A 26,393-nucleotide genomic window follows, 5' to 3' on the forward strand; every position below is an offset into this window, starting at 1 on the left:
TTATTTATAGAGATTTAAGGTCAATTTTGTTATATGTATAAGTGTTTCTGATTTTGATTAAGGTATTGTGATTGTGTAGTTCATTTAAATATGTACTGTATAATTAAAAAATATAGGTTGTTAATGGATAATCATCGATAATAGTAAAGCTTGTAGTCATGTTAGTTAGATTTTCTAGATATAAAGAGATATATTTTAGATAGACATTCTTCATGTCTTTCAAAGATTACAGAATAGGAAATTTAATGTTTTAATAACTTAGGACTTTTCATGACAATGAGACACTCTGCTCCTGGCAGCACCAATCTACTTCAAGAGGAAGATGGGCATCGAAGAGGCTCGTTATGGAGTTTGATAGCCATTTGGGCAAGAAACTGCTCTTGCCTGGACTATTGCATAAACTGGACACAGAGAACCCACAGAGAGAGGACTACTGAACTTGCCTAAGGTGAGATGATCTTTCGGGGTTCCTGATTCATGAAAGAGTCTGCGAGACATTCTACAGGACACAACAGATAGTGACTGAACTGACTTTGAATTTTCCTGCTTTATGGAAATGTCTGCTGGATACCATGGGCCTGAAGGCTGAAGATGGATGCCCCAAGAGTACAGAGGAACTTTGGGTGACTGTCCAGGCAGTGAGATGTCTCTGTCATTTCTAGAGTTTGGAAGTTGCTTTTTTTCTTGTTTGCTTAGGTAGTATTGTATCTTTCTGGAGTCTTTGATGGAGTTAAGAATAGTTAGTTATAGTTATAGTTTTCCTTAGTTATGATAAAGATTATTGTAACTTTTACTTGATAACTGTTTTGTTATATGTAATTTTGCTATGTTAAAGTTAAAGCCTTCCTCTTTTTTTTTGTTTAAACCGAAAAAGGGGAAATGATGGAGGAAGGTCATTGGCTAATAAAGGAACTGCGTTGGCCCATTTCATTGGTTAGAAGATAGGTAGGAGGAGTAAACAGAACAAAACGCCGAGAGGAAGAGGAAATGAGCTCAGACTCGACAGCTCTCCTCTCTGGAGCAGAGGCCTGCTTGGCTAGCTTATGCCCCGAAATAACAACACACAAACTGTATTTATTTAAACACTGCTTTGGCCCATTCCTATCTAGCCTCTTCTAGGCTAATTCTTACATATTAATTTAGCCCATTTCTAATCATCTGTGTAGCGCCCCTAGGTGCGCTTACCGGGAAGATTCTAGCCTATGTCCATCCTGGGTCGGAGCTTCATTGCTTGCATCTGCCCGGGAGTGGAGCATGGCCTCTCTGCTTCCATCAAGGAAGGTCATTGGCTAATAAAGAAACTGCTTGGCCCTGATAGGTTAGAACATAGGTGGGTGGAGTAAACAGAACAGAATGCTGGGAGGAAGAGGAGTGAGCTCAGACGCCCTGCCGCTCCAGTCCAGGGCAGACGCAATGAAGCTCCGACCCAGGATGGACATAGGCTAGAATCTTCCCGGTAAGCACACCTTGGGGTGCTACACACATTAATAGAAATGGGCCAGGCAGTGTTTAAATGAATACAGTTTGTGTGTTGTTATTTTGGGGTATAAGCTAGCCAGGTGGCCAGGAGCTGGGCTGTGGGAAGAGGCCTGCAGCTCCTACTACACTTTCTCTCCTGTTATACACAGCCTGAAATGAGATAAAAAAGCAATTTGTGGTTTTGGAATTTAATTTCTCATAGAACAAAAGACTAAGGCAACTAGAAATTTATGTAAATGTGCCTGTTGCTATCTAGACACATTGTTAAGCTCTTCATTGGCAAACAAGTGAAAAAAAGACAGATGTTAGGTGTGGTGACAGATGCTTATGATTCTAGCACTTGGGAGACTGGCAAGACTGTGAGTTCAAAGTCAACCTGGTCAAGATAGTGAGCAACAGTGCCTGGACTGATCACGTATGTTTGATCAGGAGGAAGAAAATCTATTTCCACAAATTGTCCTCTGACCTATATCCCCTAGCACACTAGTATCCCCACACATATGCATACACACTAAATAAATAAAAAGTGATTTAAATATTTTAAAAACAGTGTCAATCGAAGCTACAGTATTTTCCATGAACAATAAAAATATTTTTTAAGAAAATATACAATCAGATCCATCACCTACAGAAGCTTTCGAAATGCTCACACAAAATGCTAATTTGCTCATCACTGCCACTGCTACTAGATCTGCTGGACCACAATGACCAAATGGCACAGAATATTACATGATTATCTGAAGCTATTATGAGGTATTTTCTTGCTCTGGGACACATTTGAAAGTAGAAGATTTTTGGATTACTCAAAAAAGAGGGTACGCTTTATAATCTCAAATACATATATAATTCTTTCACACTAAAAAATAAGTCCAGGAGATGTCGTGGCCTGGTAGTGAGGACCAGATGCAGATGCAACTTCCATATCCCCTTAGAAGAAAAAAAATTCAACATTATTTAGACCTCCGATTACCTAGAAAATGTTTTAAAGACACAAGTCCCTAAATTTCCATGGGACTTACTTACCCTGTAGTGCAAATGTGTCTTAGCGATACAGACAGCGTGGTCAGTAAATCTTGCTCATCAGCTACGGTCCACAACAACCAGCAACACGTGACACTGGCTGGAAGTCTGACGGACTAGTGTGCATGATTCTTCCTAACACTGGGGCTTTTCCACAGGTTCCATCTTCAGTGACTTGGCTGGAGATGAAGCCATGAGATTTTTCCTAGTGCTACATTTTCCAAGTCTTAAACTAAGTTCCACAACAAGGTTCCATGCTTAATACCCTGCTTTCCTCCTAATGAATACAACCCACAATATACACAATGGAATAATATCCAGCTATATTAAGAAGAAAATGAAACCATAGCTTCTATGGCAACATGGATGAGGTTGGAAATCATTATATTAAATAACTCAGGCACAGAAAGACATGTACCACATGATCTCATCTACATGTGGAGTATAAAAACATCAATTTCGTAGGAAATGAGACTACAGTGTTGGTAATCAGAGGCCTTGGAGAATAAGGAGTGAGATACAAAGAGGTTGAACAATAAGTATTATGATATACTTAGATGGGGATAATAAATTCTGATGTGCTATTGCTCAGTAGAATAACTATAGATAATGATAATGTATTGTGTATTACAAAAGAGAAAGGATTAGAATATTATCACCATAAGAAATGATTCTTTTTTTAAAAGATTTATTTATTATGTATACAACATTCCTTCCATGTATGCTTGTATGCCAGAAGAGGGCACCAGATCTCATTATAGATGGTTGTGAGCCACCGTGTGGTTGCTGGGAATTGAACTCAGGACCTCTGGAAGAGCAATCAGTGCTCTTTACCTCTGAGCCATCTCTCCAGCCCTAACCTCTGAGCCATCTCTCCAGCCCATGATTCTTGAGAAGCTAGATAATGTTTACCCTGACATAAACATTGCACAATTTTTGCATATTGAAATACCACATGCCCCTCATAAATACATCCTGAGTCTGTAGTTTTGTATATTCACTACAAAGTAAAATTTAAGTAAAATCAGAGGGAAATTATGTCAGTCAAATATTGCAGAAAATATTACAAATGACAAATAAGCATATAAGATAAACAAGCATCTATAAAATACATAAAACCATTAGTAATTAAGGAAGTACAAATCAGAATGTGTATATTTAATAGCATAGGATCATATCATGTATCAACTCTTGGTAAAGGTATGAATGAATAACTCGTGCACTTCTCATGAGAATTCAATGTGCAATTACTTAATTACAATTTCTTAAAATGTTACATATACAATTACCAGATGATTCATTCATTCTACTCCTAGATATTTATCCAAAAGAAAGAAAAATTGTGTTCATACATCACAGACCTGCTCATGTATTTATGCAACAGCATTATTTATAACTCCCAAACCTGAAATCAAAACATAAATGTATGAAACACTCTGGCATATTCATTTAACATAATATTTCATAGTAACAAAAGAATGTACTATTGGTACATATAATAATAGTAATAGATCTCAAATAATCATTATGAGTAAAGAATAGTGATGAAAATTGGTCACTGTACAAATGCATTTATGTAAAGCTCGGGTGGGGGCATTTGTGTAGCAACAAAAAGTAAATCAATGATTGGAGATAAGAACTCAAGAGAGAAGTATTATGAAAGGATTGGGGAAAGTTCATTATCTGGGTTGTGGTGGTCATTTAAATCATTTATATGTAAGAATTTATGGCATTATAACTCATAAGCATATGCAGCTTATTTACTACATGTTAATTGTACTTTAATAAAGCTATTTTTAAAAAGCAAGCAATGAAACACTGGTATTATTTCTTAGTCTTAACCTGAAGCTATCGCAGGAATCTCTTAGGTTTGTAATTTCGTTCCCACAATTCTGATCAAAACACCAGCAAGCTCAGCTGGTAGAGTACTTACTTAGCATGCAGGAAGCCCCGAGTTTAATTCTCAATATCTCATAAAAACAGGTACATGGCTGTAATTCCAGCACTCAGGAGGTAGAGGCAGGAGAAGACATTTAAAGCAACCTGGGCTACATCAAGAGGTCTCAAACCAAAAAAAAAAGGCTTTGCCAAACATACTGGCATATGCTTTTAGTCACAGCACGTGGGAGACAGAGACAAGTGGATCTCTGTTAATTCAAGAATAGCCTGGTCTCTATAGCAAGTTCCAAGACAACCAGGGCTACATACTAAGATCCTGCCTCAAAACAAAATAAGATAAAGGCCTACTATCTAGTGAGGGCTTGCATCTTCTCATTACTTTCTTAAATAGAAGTGAATGCTGTATGTTGGTACAACAACAGAGATTTTTGGTACAGCAACAGAGATTGACAAGTCAAGCACCCCTATGAAACCTGCTTGGGTTTTTCTTTTTTTAATTTTTACTTTGGTTTGGATTTTGCTTAATTTTTAAAGGTTTTTTATTCTTTGACAACTCAACACCTCCCAACCATTAAATATGAATAGTCATTTAGCGGGGCAATGGTCTTATGGAACCCCATCCATCCATGATGAAGTGCTGACTGTCCAATCCTATGCAGGTCTTATGAAAATAACCACAGCTCAGTGAATTAATGAGTGTAATGGCGAAGTCATGTCCAGAAGACCTCTTTTTGCTGCCCATCTCTCCATCCTCTGGCTCTTATATTCTTTCTGTCCCTCTTCTGTTTAAGATTTATTGTATTTTACTTTATTTTATTTTATTTGTGTGGGCTTTGCCTGCATGCATGGCTTTGCACCATGTGCATACAGTGCCCAAGGAGACGAGAAGAAGGCAGCAGATCCCATAGAGCTGGAGTTAGAGAGTTGTGAGCTGCCATGCAGGTGTTGGGAATAGAACCCAGATCCTCTGGAAGAGCAGCACGCTCTCTTAAGCTCTAAGCCCTCTCCCGAGCAATCCAGCCCTCTTCTTTGACGTTTTCTGAGTCTGGGAAAGAGTGATATAACTGTCTCATTTAGGGCTGAGCATTCTACCATCATTTAATCTCTCTACATTAGCTGGTTATGGATTTCTACATTAACTGCTGTCTGCTACAGTAAGAAGCATTTCTGATGAAGGCTATGTGTAGCATTAATCTCAAAATTCAAACACGACTTTCAGCCAAATTATTATGGGGCCTCTTTTATAAAAGCATTAACACCATTTACAAGGTAGAAAGCTTCTAAATTATTCAATTCCCAAAAGACCATTCCTCTCTGTATTATCACATGGGGGTTTAAATTCAAACAAACAAATGTGGGAGAAACATATACATCTGCACAATTACAAATGGTCTATCCATAAGAGATGACAATATATTATTGCTAAATAATGTTTATTTACTTGAAGTTATGTAAAAACTTGTCAAGATGGGTGTTTGGGGTCAAAGTCAAATTCATGGTTCCATCAATCTTATTGTTCTAGTTTTTTAAATGGAATAAATTTAATCAATATGTTAAAAGAATGGAAAATACCAAAATTAACAGAGAATATTTGGGGGAGATAGGCAAGGATTGGATTGGAAGTAGTAGAAATGTGGTAATGTACCAATATATCTTGTGAAAGCTAGTTTTATGTCATCCTGAGAGAAGCCATAGTCATATGAAAGGAGGTAACCTCAACTGAGAAAATATCTCCAGAAGCTATAGCTGTAGGCAGACTATCCAATAATGCATTTACTTAATTAGTGATTAATGTAGGAGGGTCTAGCCCACAGTGAGTGGGGACACCCTTGGGCTGGAGGTACTGAGTTCTATAAGAAAGCAGGTTGAACAAGGTAGTAAACAGCACCCATCCATGGCCTCTGCATAGTTCCATCCTTCAGGTTCTTGCCCTGTTTGAATGCCCATCCTGACCTCCTTTCAATGATGAACGTTGATGTGGAAGTGTAAGCCTAATAAATCCATTTTCTCCCTAAGCTGTTTTTGATCTTGGTGTTTTATCACAGCAATAGTAACTCTGAGATACCTATATTGTGCAATTACATCATTCATTCACTCTAAATGGCTACCAGAAAAATCAGGCACTTGCCTAGGGAGATATCTCAATGGTTAAGGCATTTACAGCACACTTGATGGAGTTAGAAACAGTGTGGCTACAAATTTTTCTTTGGGTATATTTAAAAAGGTGCTGCCAGAAATGCTAAACCAAAAAGATGATGTGCCCAGAATGTGTGCAGAATCATCCCATGGACTGAAAAAGTGAGATGAGCAGTCTGCTTACAGAATGTGGACACAGTTAGGCCAGCTCCACCATGTGCCTCCTGTCACGACTTCTCCACTAAGATGCACTTAGATTCCCTCAGACTCTAGGTTAAATAAAGTCTACTCCATAATTTGACTCTTCTCTGGTCTTTTGGCTATGGTAAAGAGAAAGTCACTAATACAGAAAATCAGTAATAAGAAATAGGACAGTGCTTTGAAAACACAGCCAGGTAGATTTTAGGCCATTAGAACTGCTTCGTGGGAGGAATATAGAACATTCTGAAACTTAGAACTATAAAATCACTAGAACACATCAATCTAAGCTTAATGATGCATTCTTGTGAGAGTTAGGAAATCCAAAATGTTCAGAGGCATACAGATACTGTAAGCCTAGTTTATAATATTTCAGGGAAGGCTGACTCTCACAGAAGTTGAGCTAGAAGCTATTTATCTGATGTTCTATCAGAGAATATGTCTGTTTTCTGCCTGTGTCCTGAGATCTTAAAATCAAAAGTAATAAACCAATTTGTTTGGCATAGGGAACCTTGAGAGCAGATAACATTCAGGCTGTGGCACAATTACTGTTCACCTCTCTTATCCTGGTCAACAGTGAGCAAGAACAGCAAGTGGAGAAAGGTAAGAAAAAATGTATGGTTTTTTCAAGGAAAGGGGTGTGGAAGGGCTTAAAATTGTAGACAAGGTGAACAGAAATGCAGAGGTAATTGTTAAATTGTTTAGTTCCATTAAATCATGTGATAATAGGAAAGGTACTTTGGGAATAAGGCCTCACTTTTTAAACATTCCTACTTGTGTAAAGAGGAATTTATTTGAAGGGAGAAGCCTAAACAGGTTTGTTATAAAACCTGAGATGGTGGTGAAGGTACTTCCTGTTGGAAAACAGATGCTTATGGAAGTGTTTCTCCAGGATCAGCAAACAAAGGCAAATTGAACAAAGATTTAGCTGGACAGGCTCAATCTCAGATTAGCAGTGTAACTTGCTGGCATCATCCATGTTATACTTGTTTTATTGAATGAGAGATGCTAAGAGTAAGTGTAATGGATTATTAAAAAATGCTGCAGGATCCCCAGCAGTGGCAGACAGCAGAAACACTGCAGGTCCCCATGTGGCAGCAGGCAGGGGGCAGCAGGTTCCTAGAGCAGCCAGTCCCAGGCAGGGACGGTGCATGAGATCACGCAGCAGGTCTCTGAAGAGGCTGGTCCCCATCGGTGAGTCATGTGGCTGTGGTGGGTGGGCAAGAGACAGACAGATAGGCACACCATGCAGAGTGAGGTTGGATATTTATTAAGTGGTTATGGAGGGGGGGTGGGAAAAAGAAGGGGAGAAGAGCAGAGAGAGAGAAAGAGAGAAAGAGGAAAGACCATAGCTGCCTCTCCGAGAGGGAGTTAGAAAAGAGAGAGCTGGAAGCTGAAGATCAGCTTGCCTCAGTGGATGAGGGAGGGAGTGGGCGTGGTTTGTCTCTTAAAGAGACAGAACAATCATTACATTAAGGAAATCAAAGTTCCTGATGGCTACTGAGGCAAGGCAATGTGTGGCAGGGCTGGAGCTCCTATAAAGATGTCCCAAGAGGCCATTGTGTAAAGCTATGAAAGTGAATGTCATGTAAAAGTAGAGGTGCAAAAGAAACCAGGACCATGAAACAACCACCAAAGGCAACTCCAGGAATGAAGTCAAGTGGGCCCAAGAGAGAACTGACGTGTACTTCGGGTAGCAGATCTCTAAGAATGGAGCTACTAAGCCTGGTGGAGCTCAGATGTTTGTATCACATCCTATAGATGCTGGACATATAGATTCAAGATTCGGTGTTTGGTCTTCCCTTGGTCCTATCTTTCTTTGCCATATTCCTCCTTTTTTGGAATGTGGATGTTTACTGTGTACTGTTGTATATTTGAAATATGTAATTATTTTAAATTTTGTAGGAGCTCACAAATAGAAGACTGCCTTGCGTCTCAGAAAAAGCTGGAACATTGGAACAGTATTAGAACTGGTAAAGACTAAGAGGACGTTTAGGGATAGAGTAAATATATTTTCATCATGAAATAAGCATGAGATTTTAGAAGTAAGAAGTGGAATGCTGTTATGTAAAAATATTGTTATCAATTGGAAAAGAGGTTGACTTATGATGGTTAGTCTTGATTGTTACCTTGATGAGATTTTTAATAGTGATGAAACACACCTATAAGACTTTGAGAGTGTTTCCAGAAAAGTTTACCTGAAGAGAGAAGGCTTTTGACCTTTAATGTAGATAGTTCCATGGGCCTAGGTCCCAGACTGAATAAAAAGGAAAAAGTGATCAGAACACTAGCATTTGTATTTCTCTGTTTCCTGTGCACGTAATGTCACCAGTCGCTTTCCATGCTTCCCTACCAGAACGAACTGTAACCGTGTCCTCTAGAATTATGAGCTAAAAATAAAGCCTTCTACCTTGAAGTTGTTTCTTCCTAGGTATTTCAGTCTCAGAAGTGGGAAAAGTAATTAATACAGAAGACCGTAAGGAGCCAAGGATAAAAAAACTATGGTGCCTGATCTCTGGAAGAACTCCAAGTAGTGGCCAACATTACAGACCACAGAGCTGAGACACTGGAGGCTCACAAGCTGCAATACTAGTCACGATAAGACAGAGGTTCTGAGCCTGTGCGTTGTAACCCCTTGGGGGGGTCACATATCAGATATCATGCATATCAGATATTTACACTATGATTCACGTGGTGAAATTATAGTTATGAAGTAGCAGCAAAATAATTTTATGGCCAGGGGTCAGCACCACATGAGGAATCATATTAAAGGGTCACAGCATTAGGAAGGTTGAAAAACACTGCTCTAAGGGGTGAAGGTTACAATATCTCAGACCCGCTTAGGAGCTATAATCATAGCAAGTACTGTTTGCTGCTTCCTATTGCTGCTACTGGCTCGCTGCTGCTAGAACTTGAGGATTAAAACTGTTGCCAAATGCTAGGGTTCCTGTGGTTAAAGTCCAGGACAATAAACTCCAACCCCCTTGTCTAGAGTTATAATCCTCTGCCTGCTAAAACCTAGGACAACAGGGCCCTGGATCTCCTTGCTTGGAGCTGTAAGTAGTTAGGCCTTGTGTACTCAAAGGCCTGGGATTGCCAACCCTGGAAGAGCTTGTCCTCACCTACTCATGATTTCTCTCAGAGTTGAGCGGAAGGACTCCAGCCAGCTGACTGCTGCACATTCCTTTGTTTCTGACGCTTCCCATTTTGTCTTCTTCCCTTCTATGTTAAAAGCGATAGACTGTCTTGCCAAGATTTCTTTGCCAGCTCTATGTTCGATCATTTCAAAGGAAGACTTAATCATTAAGAGATCGGAAGGTGTGAGAAAGAGAATGATCACATTTCTGGCTTACTCCAATCCTTCTTGCCCTGTCTCTCTCAGTCTGCCTCTTTCGGTCTCTATTCACCTCTTCTTTCAATGATTTTAAGAACTGTGGCAGCAGGGGCCAGAGAGAATTGGCTCTTGAGCGAAAGTGTGATTTCCTCGGTAGAAACATGATCTTCCGTGTTCCTGCGCAGGGAGAAAGGCACTAGCTGTGGTGGGAAGTCATAGATGCTCTGGCAGACGAGCAAGGTGCACAGTCCCGACTCTGGCTCGCAGGGAAGAGTGGAAGTTCATGTTTGCGTTCCCACAGCTTCACGACTCTGGTGTGTTTTCCTTCTGAGGACAGCAGCGTCTGTTTCCTCACACATGTGAGTGTAGATGCACAAACCTGTATTTTAGAATAGACTACCAGTGAGGACCATATACTGGTTTGAGGGTGTGAGGCTACACCTCTCAGAGCTCATTATTTAACCAGTCTAAGTAGGGGCTCTTCTGTAAATCCCATTCTTTTCTATTTCTTCTCACTAGTTCTGCATGCTCACTGACCTTTCCCTTCAAGGACATACACCACTGCTTTGTGGGTTCTTCCTTTGTACCTTGTCCTTACTCTAATATCCTTAAGTAGTGCCCATTGAAAACATCATGTTTTAGAAGGAAAAGATGAAATAACTAAAGATGAGATAATAAGTAGTGCATAACCCAAAGGGCCTTATGAAAAAAAAACCCACTGCTTTCATAGAGAATAAGGAACTAAAAGCAAATGGATGATCTAAGTATTTCAACAAATTGTGGAGAATCCATGCTAAATTTCTAGTCTATATACACCAGTGGACCACAAATAATAACAAACTGCCTTATTTCTTTGGGCTTAATTTTCCTTTCCTCCCATCTGTCCTCTGCCTTCATTTGCTTCTTGCCCATACCTACATAAGTTAGTACCATACATCCTTTTTATACTGCCTTTAAACATGATTTCATATATCATAGTATTAGTTTTCCTTACACTTCTTTCGCAGAAGTTTCCTTGAAATTCATACACAACTGATTCTTATATAAACAATAGTATTGATGTCATTGCTTCTATCAAAAATAAGAAATAGGTATTAGGATGAGTCACATATTAAAGAAGATAAAACAAGTCTGGAAGAATCATGGAACTTAAGATGACACATCTAGGGATGGGGGGGGAAGTAAGTTGTAACTATCAGATCATGGGTCATAAGGAGGACAACATGTATGTCACAACCTAAACTGAAGGCCTTGGGAACAGGTTCCCTGTATATCCTCACTAGACAATGATCTACTCAAATTCAATAAAGGAAATAGCTGATGTAGCCGGGTCCTTCTGTGATGAGTCCTCCAGGGAATATCATATCGAATCGAATCCCCAAGATGAACAACACAGGATGCTCAGAGTATGGCAAAATCTAGGACTTTGGTTTGTCAATTACTGTATGCACAGTGATCTTGCACTTGGTAGGTGCTCAGTAATGTTAGTTACACTTAAATTTCAATCTGTGTTGTACAACAGTGCCACGGAGCAGTCTAACTCAGGAGCGTAATGGCCGCTAGCCACCTATGAGTCTTGGCAGCAATGTAGAAGAACCCAACTAGCATATGTGAGAAACTCAAAGTGCATCCCAATGAAGCAGGTGCTGGAAAATTCCCTTGGGAACTCATCTGTCCTCACTGGGAACCCTATTCCCCTCTCCCCTGGTCACACACATTGGACAGAGATTTATTGGCCCCATTTGGCTCTGGAAGTGATATATGGACCGACTGCATTTTCTTGGTTTTCAAGAGCTCAACAGCATATTTCTCCTGTTCTTGTACTTAAGTCCTTAAGGAGGGCTCATGTTTAGCCAATGTGCACTCTTATGGTCCTATTCTTTGTTTAGAGCCAGTGTTGGCTATTGGTTGAGTCCTGTGACTTATGGTTTGTTATAAAACCTGAGAAAATTTTGCTTTCGATAAATTTACCTCCAACAGTGCTCTATTTTATTATTTCAGCAGCACAGGAATGCACACACACATGCACAAATCTCAAAGAGTAACCTAGAATAGAAAGAGCACTAACATATCAAAATAGGATGTCTAGAGATTTGGAGACTAGGAACGCTTTCCATAACACACACAAACACAGTTTAGAGTATTCCAGAACAGGAAAAATACTGAAACAGAGGGACTAGGGATGCTTACCATAACACACACAAACACAGTTTAGAGTACTCCAGAACAGGAAAAATACTGAAACAGAGGGACTAGGGATGCTTACATTAAAAGGTAAAATTTTGCAGTAATTAAGAAATCATCTGTTCATAAGGTCTTGAACACATAATGTTCTTGGCAAGCCAACTAAAGGAGATTGGGCAGTACAGTACATGCTGGCTATCAGATAAAAAGAGTGCAGTCAAGTAGCAAATGGTAAGGCTTGAGACAAAAAGTTTTCATCCCCAAGAATGCTGTGTGATTGGAACAGCTAAGAAGAAAGCATGAAAGAGAGTTCATGGAGATTAGAAGCAGAGTGGTGGTGGGGGATTATTTTCAGAGATGCAGATTACGAGGTCTGCACATTCCTTAGTTTAGCCACATTTTTGGTCTCTTTCCCTCAAAAGCATTTTAAGTTATTGTCATTTAAGAATTAAATATAAGGGGCTTCTTAGACATGGGCTTATTTGTATTGTTGTTAGAGCTATTACCATCAGCAAAGTTTATCCTTACTCATTTCATATGATTATTTTTACATTGTCCCTCGGTGTTCAACACCTAGAACAAATTTCCAAGTAAAATTATCAAGTAGATCAATCCTGCTTAAGACAAGGTCTCCCTATGGTACTCAGGCTGCCCTAGAACTAGAACTCTTTGTTGACAAGGGTAGTCTCCTCCCCATCTCTCTCTCTCTCTCTCTCTCTCTCTCTCTCTCTCTCTCTCTCTCTCTCTCTCTCTCTCTGTGTGTGTGTGTGTGTGTGTGTGTGTGTGTGTGTGTGTGTGTGTATGTGTGAGAGAGAGGGGAGGGGCGGGGGGGGAGAGAGCACCCTGAGGAGTATTTTGCTATATAGCTCAGTGTGATCTGGGAACTTGCTGTGAAGCCCTTGTCCTGGAACTCAACATACTCCTGCTTTAGCCTCCCAAATATCGATATTAGAAATGTACCACTATACCCAACTAGTAAATCAATCTCACTGATAACAAATAAATTTGTCCACTAATCTAGACATTTAGAGTATGATCTTTTCCTATATACCCTGGATGAAATACATAATATCATTTATCAAATATATACACATCTTATTGTAGCATTACTAAACCTTTTTCTGTAATTAAAATACCACATCCTGATACTACTGTTTGTATTTTTATTTTAAAATTTCTTTTTTTTTTTTTTTGGTTTTTCGAGACAAGGTTTCTCTGTGGCTTTGGAGCCTGTCCTGGAACTAGCTCTTGTAGACCAGGCTGGTCTCGAACTCACAGAGATCCGCCTGCCTCTGCCTCCCAAGTGCTGGGATTAAAGGTAAAATTTCTTTTTAATTATTATATATAACAAGATACTATTTCATTTTAGTTGATTCCCCCTCCATTCTTCTCCCTGTATCCCTATGCCTCCTGTTTCCATTTGTACCATTCTATTCCTAATACTCCCTCTTCCACTTTTATTCCCATGTATTCTGATACCCTCCCCATCCCCCACTTAACACCTCTTTGTTTCCCTTTCATGTGTCTGTCCCAGTTTTCTGGCCTCTATTCACATTCACTCTTAGAGAAATACACATATGCAAGTATTACAAACTAGGATGTGTATATGTAAGAAAACATGCCGTACTTGACTTTCTGAGCCCTTGTTGGTATTCGTAGGCATATAAACAGATTACAGTACATGGAAATCAATGTAGAGGCTTCTCCAAAAAATGAAAATAGGGTTGTCATGGGTTCTAGCTCTACCAATCCTAAGAATATGTATAAAAGACTGTATATCTTGACACAGAAATACTAGTACATGCATTTTTATTGGTGCTCTACTAATAACAAAAAAGAAATGGAATCAGCTTAGAGGCCCATCAACTGATGAAAGGATAATGAAAATGTGGCACTGGACTGAGCTCCCAAAGTCCAGTTGAAGAGTGGGAGGAGTGAGAATATGAGCAAAGAGATCAAGACCATGATGGGGTCGCCCACTGAAACAGTCTGCCTGAGCTAATGCGAACTCACAAACTCCAACCAGATTAGGAAGGAACAAGCATAGGACCAAACTAGTCCCTCTGAGTGTGGTTGACAGGTGCATGGCTGGAGCAGACTGAGGGGCCACTGGCAGTGGCACCAGGATTTATCCCTATTGCATGTACTGGCTTTTGGGGGACCTATTCTCTTTGGAGGGATACCTTGCTCAGCCTAAATATAGTGGGGAGGGCCTTGGACCTTCCGCAGAGCAAAGTACCTTACCCTCTCTGAGGATTGGATGGGGGTGGGGTGGGAGGGTATGTGGAGGGAATGGGAGGATGGAAGGGAGTGGGAACTTGGATTGGTATGTATAATGAAAAAAAGATCGTTTGTTTTCTTTTAAAAAATAAATAAATAAAAAGAAAACATGGTAAATAGGCAGGATATCTAGCCAAAATGAATTATTTTTAAAAACTGACCTTTTCAGGATCATTCATGGAACTGATAAAATTCCTTACTAAGTGAAGTAATATTTTTGAGGGACCAGGTTTCATGTAGCCCAGGCTGGCATCAAACTTGTCATGTATCTAAGAGAGGACTTAAACATCTGATCCTTCTCTCTTAGTCTCTCAAAGTGCTTGGAATTCAGGTGTGTGCCATAAAGCCCTCATGTCAATAACTTTTCCAGAAAGGTTGTGAAAATCATCCAAATCTCTGTTTTAAATGATCCTTATTATTCCAGACATGCATTGTGTGGTTTCTATTAGCATTCCCTCCTCCAAGGCAAGAAAACACAAATCAGGCCATTGACTTCCATTTGTTTTCTGTGCCCAATTACTATGGCATGGCAACCCCCATAGTTTTTGGAGCTTTCATGGTCTTCTCATCTTACAGATATGAGACATTTGGCAGGCAGGCAGGGAGGGAAGACAAGGTCTCCTTCTGTAGGCCAGGTTGGTCTGGATCACAACAGGTAGCCCTGGCTGGCCCTAAACTCACAATTCTTGTCTCTGTCTCCTGAATGCTGAGGTTGCAGATGAGAGCAACCCACTGGTTTAAGAGATACACTTTGATTACCATAAAACAGAGACTTCTTGGTAAATAGGCCAAGATAAGTTTCCTAGAAATCCTTTTAAAAAACTTATCAACTACAGTTATTATATGGGTAGTAGGTATGTCTGTCAATTTAGACTAAATAACTTTAATTTTATGTGTAGCCTTTCTATTTTTTGTTCAGCCAGAAATATTTATTGACTTCCTGGCATGCATTAAATACTACATCTATTACAAGGGGCATCCCTCTTTTCACGGGCTTATAGTCTAAGAAAAAATAAGACAGGCATCAAATAATCACATCAATTTAAAATTGCAGTTAGTAGAATCAAGACACCAGATGGGCCACAGCCTGACAAAGGATTAGTACCTATAATATATAAGAAATTCCTGCACGTGAACCAAAAAAAGCACTGACAATTAAACCAATGGCCAACTTAAAAAAAGAGTAAAACAAAATGTCCAATAAACAATATATGTTCCTTTCTCCCTCATTTGACATTTGACCTTTGCAGAAAATTGAAAATTAAAACATTGAAATGCCATTTCACACCCACTCCTTGTACTGGGTTGCCTTGCCCAGCCTTACTACAAGGGGAGGTGCTTAGCCCTACCTCAACTTAATCTTGCCTTAATCAGAAAGGAGACCTGCCCCTTTCTGAACATAAATGGAAGAGGAATAGATTGGGGATGGGAGGGGGGACAGGAGAGGTAGAAGAAGGGAATGGTAGGAGAGGAGGGAGGGGAAACCATGGTCAGGATGTAAAATAGATAAATAAATTTACTTACTAAAAAAAGAAAGGAAACAAACAGGCTTCTAAGGAATAATAATAAAATAAAACACATAATATAAAACAAAAAACTAACTTATCAGAAAAGGACAATACAGGCAAATAAAAGAAAAAGAGACCAAGAAAAGGCACAAGAATCAGATATAGATGGAGAGACCCACATATGTAGCTTTTCCAAACCAGGTAATTGGTTCGCATCTGTAATCCCAGCATTTGAGAAGCTGAGTTAGGAGGATTGTTGTTACTTCTATTTTTTAATAGTATACTTATTATTAATTTATTTATTAAGTATACAGTATTCTGCCTGTATGTATGCCCTCAGGCCAGAAGAGAGTACCCGATCTCATTACAGATGGCTGTGAGCCACCATGTGGTTGCTGGGAATTGAACTCAGGACCTTTGGAAAAGCAAGCAGATTGCTGTTACTTCTAAACTAGCCTGTGCTACATAAAATGTTCCAGGATAGCCTGGGTTACAGAGAAAGGCATATATAGATATTGATATGGTTACAGCAAACAATTCTGATTTCAGGTATTGTTTTGAATATTTGGAACTCTTAAGGTTAATGAATGAACTAAGGTACATGGTGGTTAATTAAATCACCTAAAATGTATAAGTAAATGGCTGACCTGAGAAACAAATTCGTATTGGTTAGAATGTCTGTCATATTAAAATTAATAAAATATGTAACCTTCCTCTCATATGGTTCACTGGTAACATGAAAGCAAAGTCAAGCAATGGTCCTAATGGATAGTCTCCTATGTACCTAGCCTCATTAGTAAGTTTTCTATTCTCCTGAAAATTTATATTCAAAATTGTTTCTTACATTAAAAGTTATTAATGTAAGAAAAGGCAATTTTGGTTCTGGTTTCTGATGGACGGATGATAGCATAATATCTGGTATATCTTAGATTTGGCAGTATATGTCATACAGTATTCTTTCCATAGACTTTTGGGTAACAACTTGAATTTCAGACAGCTTAAAAGAGTGAGATTTTTCTGTTCTATGTGATTATTGAGAGCTAGAATAAAAAATGTGAGAGGGGATGTTTTTTAAGATAAAACTTGTATTGGAACGTCAGAATAGAGATACCAAGTACAAAATGCAAAACATCCCAGCATAACCAATCAGAATTACATTTTTATCATTCCTTTCATTTGACTCTCCCTTAGTCTCAAGTAACTACTTCTTGTTCCATTTATCTTGAATATAACAACTGATTTCTTTCCAAAAGTCTGGGAAAATCTGAATCACAGATACTTTGTTTAATATGTTTCATTGTGGTTCTAAGACTTTTTAATGTCTTTTTCAGTTAACCCTAGCCCTTGTCCTGCAGATTGTGACAGGTACCTCAAAACTACATAGGTAGATGCAAGAGAGACAGGCACAGATTCACTTATTAAAGTGATTAAGTATATGAAAATGGAGAATTGCCTTTCATGTTGGATATAAGGCATAAACCTATGGGCCTAGTCATGACCTTTTACTGAGGAACTAGGCACTAATTGTCATAATTAAACATCAGAATGTTTTATGGATTCAGCTAACAAGTCACTAAGAATTTTAATAATATCATAAAGTATATTCATGATTGTAATTACCAATCAAATAATAATATTTCCTTGGGAATAATATATATTTGTAAAACATTATGGTACCTTTCTGTGTATATAAATTAGAAAATGCCTTTATCTATCACTGAATCATATGTATACCAATAACCCTTTAGCTATACAAATTAATTTAGGGAAGACTGATTTTCTCCTCTTGATAGGATATTTTCCCCCAACATATGAAAAACAGATAGTAGCTTTTTGATACTTTGAATCTAATTATAAATATGGAAGACACAAAGTATGCTGAAGTATATCTTTCATCTTTCTTTTTATAAGGTGAGAAAGAGACTTTTATATTAATTTCTAGCCATCTGGAAACTGATAAAGATGATTTTAATGTAAGAAACACCTTGACAGTTTTATTATTCTAAATTTAGAGTCCAATTCAGAAGAAGAAAATAAAAGAGACTGTTAGGGGAAGGCGGCTGCTCAAATAAAATTGGAACATAGATACCAAAGAGAACAGAACAGTTATCTACGGTCATATCACCCTGAACGTGCCTGACCCAGACAGCTGAACAGTGTAGCTCCTGGTTAGTAATTATGTGGGAATAGAAACAGTTCTAGCCATGAACTGCAATGACAATGCGATACTTAGGATAAACAGGGCACAAAAAACATCAAGCCAAAAGACAAATAAAATTTATCTTTTTGTGAAATAAAGAATCTATTTATATGAATCAGAATTAAAGGATATAAATTAAATTTGGTACACTGAAAAACTGTTCTTTTCTTTTTGTATTTTTTTTTTTTTGAGACAGGGTTTCTCTGCGTAACAGCCTTGGTTGCTTTATAGACAAGGCTGGCCTTGACCTCACAGAAATTAGCCAGCCTCTGCCTCCAGAGTGTTGAGATTTAAGGTATTTACCACCATACCCTGCAAAGCACTTGAAGACTTAAGCACATAGAAGATGTCAAATATTTCACTACTATGATGGGAATACAAAAATAAACAATAAATCTATTCTCATTATGAGAATAAATTATATATTCTAAGATTATTTTTCACTTTATTTTTACCCCCTCTATTCTATTGTTTCTGAAATACATAGTACATTAATACATTGTATGTGTGTATTGGAACATACAGACACATGTAACCATAGATACACTTAAATACATATTAAAGAATAGTTTATGTATAACTTTTTAATTAATTCATTTTTATGGGTAAGGGTGTTTTGCCTGCATGTATGTCTGTACATTACATGTATGTCTAGTGCCTGTGGAGGCAAGAAGAGGGCATCAGATCTCCTGTGATTGGAGTTACAGATGGTTATGAGCCACCAGGTCGGTGCTGGGAACTGAATCCCAGTCCTCTGGAGGAACAACAGGTGCTCTTAACTGCCGAACCACCACTCTAGCCCCTAAATATAAATTATTATTATTATTAATCACTTAATACATTAGGAAATTATTCATACACAATATTGATTTTATCATTTTAACTTAAGCTTCCAAAAAAAGTGCTGTTAATAAGAATGTAGATAAGATTGTTTATATGAAACTTGATCAGTTTGATGCTATGTTTTTATCAGTTTTTACACTCTTTGGAATTTCCTAGATACAAAAATTTTTACTTTTTATTCAAAGTCTTAAATTTATTTGAAGACCTCAGAAATTAAATTTAGAGTGGTATTAAAGAAAAATAGAATCAAGACTAAAACCTGAGCCTTATAATATTAAAGTATATACAGAATGACTGACTTTCTGGCTATATACCTTCTTATATTGTTTGAAATTTTTAAGAAGCAAATTTTTGCCAAGACTTGGCAAGTTGAGGTTCAATTTATTCTTACCTTGAATACTTGAATTCATCAGCCTTTCTGATCAGTGAGCCCAGTATATAGAAACTGAGGTTGTTCTTTTTGTAATGATAAATCCCAAACCTTGCAAATCTAGAAGACAATTGAGAAGACTATGTGGATTGTAAGGCCTATGTTTCATATATTTACTTGACACCAATCTAAAGAATTTTGACACTCATTCTCAAATAATTTGACTTCTGTCAAACATATAATTTTATAAATATAGTAGTAATATTTTATCATATGCTTTTAAACACTTGTAAATTGAACTTTATAAAACAAATAAAAATTCAAAGAAAATAAACTCAAAACGTTTACTTCCTATGCTCCATGGGATCGGCTTATGTTCTCTCTAGAGCCCCACAAGCTTTAGCGGAAGCCATTTCCCCACGATCATGCACAAATGTCTTTTTTCTTCTGAAAGCTTTAACTGCTTTGGTTTGTCTCTCTGATGGTTTGTTTTTGGCAGTGATGTCCAAACATTTTCAGAAATTTTGTTTACAACTTACGTATGAACCTGACATTTTTTTCCTTACCAATATTTGTATTTACAGTATTATATATTTTGTCATATTTATGTTTGCTTAGTTTTTAAAAAATATTTAATAAAAAGCTTGCATGGGGATCGGGAAAGTAAAACAGCTGCACTGTCCAGTCTTACAGACCGGGCAGCAATGACAGACACTTTTAATCCCAGTAGCCATACTAATTTGCCATAGAAACCAGGCGGTTATGGTGCATGCCCTTAATCCCAGAACTAGAGAGGATTATAAAATGGGGCGAAACAGCTCTCAGACACAGTCTCATTCTGAGATATTTGGAGGCAGGATCACCATTTCAGACTGAGGTAGAGGTAAGAGACAATGGTTGGCTGTTTTGCTTTTCTGACCTTTAGGTTGAACCCCAATTTCTCTGAGTTTTTATTAATTGTGCTTCAGTCAATAGTGCACACTTTCACTTATAAGATTAATAGACTCTAGTGACTTAATGTACAGTATACTTACTGTAGCATAATGTATATTTGAAGCTTTCTATGGCAGAGGATCTTCAGTGTCTCACCATACACAAAATGTAATTTGTGGTTGGCAAGTTATCTGGAAAATGTGCTTGCTTAAAAAATAAATCCGAGAACTGAGATGGATTTTTTTGTGATGAAGGGCATCTATGGAAAATCTATAGTTAACATTATTTGCAGTGGTAGAAGACTGAAATCTTTCCAAGATCACAATCAGATGGGAGCCAAGAGTGGTCCAGTGGGTAAAAGGGCTTCCTGCTGACGCCTTATGACCTGAGCTCAGTTTCTAGATCACACAGTGGGAGGAAAAAACTGACTCCCTAAAGTTCTTCACATGTGAGCCATGAAAGGGACACACACACGCACACATGCACATAATAAATGTTAAAAATGAATTGAAAATATTTTATTCATGTGATTGTGTGTGTGTGTGTGTGTGTGCGTTTGTGTGTCACAGCCCTATGTGCAGTAGGGTCAGAGACAACTTTGCAAAGTCAGTTCTCTCTTTCTGCTTTTACGTGGCTTCTAGGATTAAATTCAAGTTGTCGCGCTTATGTCAACAAGTAGAAAATGACCACAGAGCTGCATGGTGGAAACGTCCTTCTCGGGGCTTAATCATCAGAATGAAGGGAGAATGTTGGGAATTGTCTGGTTATTTCCCAGGCCACCTATTCTACTCTGTTGTGAAGTTTTTTTTCTTAATGAAATGTAAAGACAAGTTTAGTAGTATTTTTGTTTATCTGATGATTTGCATTAGAAAGCACATCTCCATTTCTGGGTGATTATTGAATTTGGCTTCTTGTTCACTCTTTTGAAGGTGTTTCATTGCATAGCCATGGTGGGCTTCCCTAATGAAATGATTGATTACAAAATATATCCCACCATACCTTAGTAAGTCTTATTAGTTTTATATATTTTAATTGAAAATAAAATTTTCATACAATACAATCTCCTCATTGTTTCTTCTCCCTCAACTCTTCCCAAATCCTCCCACCGCTCCACCCACCCACCCAACCTCAGGCCCTTTCTTCTGCTTTCTCTTATTGCTGACACACACATTTCTTTCCAATTTCAGTACGATCAGACGTGGAAGGGGTTTCAGTAGAAGTTACCTGATTAGCTGCTGCGACTGAGTCACCTATAATTACACTGGTGCAACTGAGGCAGGAAGACAATGCATTTAAGATGGGTGTGTGCAGCATCAAGAGTTGCACGCTCTTACAAGAGAAAAATAAAGAGAGAAAGGGAGGAAGGAAAAAAAAGATGGAGAAGGAGAAGAGAAGCAAGTACAAGAGACGGACACACATACAAAAAAAGATCCAAAACAAAACATAAAAAGAAACAAGCAAAAACCCAATGAGGACTATTCTAACTACCATCTTTGTTATATGAAAACAGCAGCTGCCTCTTCCCCTTTTCTCTCCCTTCAGGGGTCACTCATCTCCTGTATTTGAATGGAAAGCAAAGCTATGTCCCTGGCCCCCACACTTCAAAGTTCTTTAAAAGAAGATTTTCTTCTCTTGAGCTGTGCATTGGTTTTTACTTGTGTACTTTCCTCTCAGGGCTTGCAAAGACCTTGAGGTTTTTTTTTTCCCACCCCTCCATCATGGTTGGGGGCGGAGTATCCTTGGGCTGAGGGGAAGGCGGGGAAACCCCTGAAGCCTGAGGGAGGAGCTGCTCTTCTGCTGGCTTTGGAGGCTTGGGCCCACCACTCGCTGGCTGCTTGCTGGGAAAAACTGCGGAGAGGCTAAGGCGGCGGTGGCTCAGGGCTGAGCGTTCAGGCCATGGCCTTGGCTGTCTGCAAAGTTGATGTTTCCCGAGATCTGAAGAACATTTGAGTGTTAAAGGTGAGAAAAAGTCGCAGCTGCCGGTTTAAAGTCCCGGAAAAGGAGTGTCGCTTTGTGCCAGTCGTTTCTAGGAGAGAAATGATAACTGAGCTTTGAATGCCAGGGTTTTGAAAAGTCCACCGGGAGAGAGGTGGCGATCAGATTTCACCTGTAGGAAATCATTCTCCATGAGGTTGCAAACAATAACTATTGAATGGATCATTTGGTATTTCAGCCCAAAAGCAGTCGTGGCTATGGTAAATGTTTAGAAAAATCTTAGCAAATTAATCTTTCTTATTTTGAAAAAAGTTTTGATGTCATAAATAAACATTTAAAGTGTTCAGGATGCTGGCTTTCATTATATTTCCCACAGATACTAGTGTTGTGGTGACATTTGTATAATAGTATACAGCAAAGTATAATTTGCGATTCCAGTGCCTCAGTGAGCTGGAAATTTAGTTGTCAATTCCGTGTTGCTGTTGTTGTTTTTTAAAATCAAATTTTAAATACTTGCAAATAAACACAAAGATGATCTACATCTGCTTATATATGAAAGGGATGAATCCCGAAAGGTATTAAAATTTAAAGACGGTAAGAGTGAGAGACTGGCATGGGGGTGCGAAAAACCTGGAATCCCAGTGCTTGGGAGGAGGGCCACGATGATCAGACGTTAAAAGCCAGTGTCCAATACTTAGTCCAGGCTACACTAAGCCTTTTCTCAAAGCCAAAACCTGAGAGATCATAAAGCAGTAAACATATCACTAAACTAAACAGAATCAACAATGTGACTTATAATAAAGGATGTCTCATATTAAAGACCATTGAAGGGGATGTTCAATGTATTTCCATGCTCCCTGAGCGTGCTGTACCCATCAGCATAAATGAACTGAGATGAGAATTTAAAGTCAGAGGGGAAAAGCTACTTGGGAACTATGTATGAAGATTGAATAAATGTAATTTCAAGAAGCTCATTCAAGTGTACATGGGGTGGAATAATAAAAGCAAAGTTGTAAGCAGCTCAGGCGCTGCATACTAAAGATGTGTGGTCTTTGATTTACACTTTATGTATTTTTACACTCAGGAATAAAGATGTAGCTGAAAAGAGAAGAAACTGTTTTGTTACAGGTGCTTGAGCAGATGCCCACATAATTCCATTGTCTTAAGCTGCTGCTGGATATTCCTGCTGCTCTGAGAAGGCTGCTTACCCAATTCCTTATGTTTGCTTAAAATTCAGATAGTCAGGCTACAGTCCAGACTCCGGTTCAAACAGAAAATATTTATATAGTCTCGAGAAAGAATTTAGAAAATGCTCCAACACTATATTGAAGAGCCCTATGTGGGAGATAATGTGTGGGCAAGCAAAATCGTATCATTGAATACTATTTAGTTGTGAAAAGAATGACGTAGCCACAGGCTGGCCTGATGACTCAGAAATGCACTTGCTGTGCAAGGCTGTGTATCTGCTTTCCATCTCCAGAGCCCGTGTAAAGGTGGACAGAGAGAACTGGCTATCCAGAATTCCTCTGCTCTCCATATGCAAGCCAGGGCATGCAGACCCAGTCAGTTGCTCCCTACCTCCACATGCACACACACTCCATTAATGAAAGAAATTCAAGAATGAAATAACACTAAATGTACTGCTAAGAGAATAGGTTTAAGGTGCATTTTAAAATTAAGCAACTTCCAGAAACTTCTGCATAATATAATATCAAATCTTTTACAAAAAAAATGAATGCTGTACATTAATAGAATGAGTGGAAGAGAAAAATGACTACGTAAATGGTAATTTGAAAATGGGAATGTAAGTAAAGTTGGAGAGAAAGAAGTTATTTCAACTTAGGTATTATGTCTCTTCAGTTTTAAAAATAGCATATTTGAGCTGTATTTATTAGAAGAAAATTTCAAATTTAGAGATATGGAAAAATCTTTAAAATGGTTCACAAAATAATAATGTGAAAATTATTGATATGGAAAAATAACAAATATATTATTGATGGGATAAGCAGTATAATTTCAAAAACATTCAAATTATAAGTACATAAGTGTACTTTATACATTACATATATTATACATAAATGTACATTAATATATGAAGAAAACTATCATATTTTGATCACTATTGTATTTGGAATCTAAATCTGAGTAGAAAATAAACATTATTCTATCATTCACACCCTAAAATGAGGGTTATTATCCCGTTTTTGTGTTTTGTTTTGTTTTCATAACAGACACACACACAGAAGAAAAGGAGAGAGAGAGACAGAGAGACAGAGAGAGAGACTGGGAAAACAATTCTGGAAACTTGAGAAAGCTACTCTTTACAGGATCATTGTGCCCTTGCAACTTACTGCAGTTCTGCTTTTGGTCAAAAGATGGCGCTTACCAGGTTTACTAAATGTTTTCCAGGCAATTGTTTTTATAAAGTAGACACATAATAAATTCTATTTTGCTTTAGCAGGTTTTGAGCATTCACATAGGGTGTGACTGAATATACCTGTTGTATAAACCTGGAAAACTCCACACAATGACAGTGAGTGCTATGAGGATTTATCAACAGAGTACCAAAGAACAAACAAGCAGGCAAACAAACAAAAAGCCAAGGTAGTTTGCCAGAACTTGGCCGGGAGAGCGCACAAGGCAATGATTGGTCCCTTCTTTTATGTCTCAACCTCTTAACTTTCTGAATGGAGGTGATTTCAGCATGAAACACACACAGAGCTGTCCTAAAAAGTGATTTCAACCTATGTGAGTAAGAGGGAAAAATCGGGGTGTCATGCGGTTATCAGGGATGTGATTTCTCCTCACGTCTGTGCCACGGAACAGCTGGAGTCTGGCTAGGCAGTTTCTCCACATTTGTTTTTCATTTTATTGATTTGATTTTCTGTCTTCCTTTTGCCCAGCCTCAGTTGATATCAGACTTGCAGGTGACGTGGGCGAGTTGTCCTGTGAGACCACTGGCCCTGGAGTGGCCGTCAAGACAGCTGGATCACAGTCCATGTACCAAGTAAGGCTCTTCTGATGTCAACAAACTTCTGCCGCTTAGAGACATTTGGGGGTCACAAAGGTCACTGCATTTTGTGTCTGTGGCGTTTTCAATGTAAACCTCCCCTTTGTAGTAAAGCTGCTTTCAGTTGGAAATTCGCAGGTACAGATTATATATAATCCCTGTTCTGAATCCAGAAGAAAGGGAATTAAAGGTCACAGTTTTGTGAAAGTCCATCTTGTTTTAAACAGAAGCCATGCGAGTGGCCATCCAGAGCTGTGAAGCGGACTTCCAAGTCCTTGAGAACGTCTCTAGGTTGTCATCACATACTGCAGTTACTAAGGTAACTTAGTAACTTGCTTCAGAAACCTTCAAGGCCCCAAAGCTTTCCTTAGAAGGAAATTTGTGTGCTTTCTTGAATAGTATTCATACCGGTTCAACCCATTCACCTCTCTTCCAGCAACTGTCTCAAATCTCTGACTCCAAAGTTTATGCTGTGTTGTTGAAGTTCAGCCCTCTGTCCTTTGTCCATGAGATTTTCTTCAGTTATCTTGGGTAAACAGGGCAGCAGTCGCAGCTCAGAAAACATTCCCCAGTATAACCAAAGAAGCTTAAAAGTATCCAGTCGTTCAGGAACACAAACAATATCCCCCACACTGCCAAATACCCTCCTACATACATTTCTTCCTTCTTTTACAGCAGAAAAAAAATAAAGATAAGGTGTCCTGTTTGTGTTATCTTAGTACGTCTCTGGTTTTGTCTGCCCTGCCTTCTGCCTGCTTCTGTTTGTTTTTCTGACCCGAACCTTGTCTGGCCTCTTCATTGTCCTTTGCACTTGACAAAGTAAACTTTTTATCTAGCCCCCTTTCTTTGGGGCCATGTTTTAATTTAACCAAGTTATCACTCATTGAAAATATTTCTTTTGTCAAGTTACCTCGTGAATTTTCAGGGGATCGAAGAGAAGCTACTGGGAAGTAAGAACCATTTAGCATCTCTTTCACCTATCATAAGGCTTCTTGGGAAACACTGCAGGGGTCTGCAATTTTTTATTATCACATCATGAAGTGCAGTTACTATTGGATATTGAA

At 38.5% G+C, this 26,393-nt stretch overlaps 1 protein-coding gene across 1 annotated transcript in view; it reads left to right on the plus strand.

Annotated features, from left to right (window-relative positions):
• Window positions 1-26,393, plus strand: part of LOC142840296 (uncharacterized) — a 44,589-nt gene that overhangs the window by 15,448 nt on the left and 2,748 nt on the right. Inside the window, exon 2 of the mRNA XM_075956884.1 lies at window positions 25,223-25,326. Within this exon, the coding sequence (XP_075812999.1) occupies window positions 25,223-25,326 (104 nt within the window). The remainder of the gene's footprint in view (window positions 1-25,222; window positions 25,327-26,393) is intronic.

The sequence above is a fragment of the Microtus pennsylvanicus genome, chromosome X (assembly GCF_037038515.1).
Source record: "Microtus pennsylvanicus isolate mMicPen1 chromosome X, mMicPen1.hap1, whole genome shotgun sequence".
Classification (NCBI taxonomy): Eukaryota; Metazoa; Chordata; class Mammalia; order Rodentia; family Cricetidae; genus Microtus; species Microtus pennsylvanicus.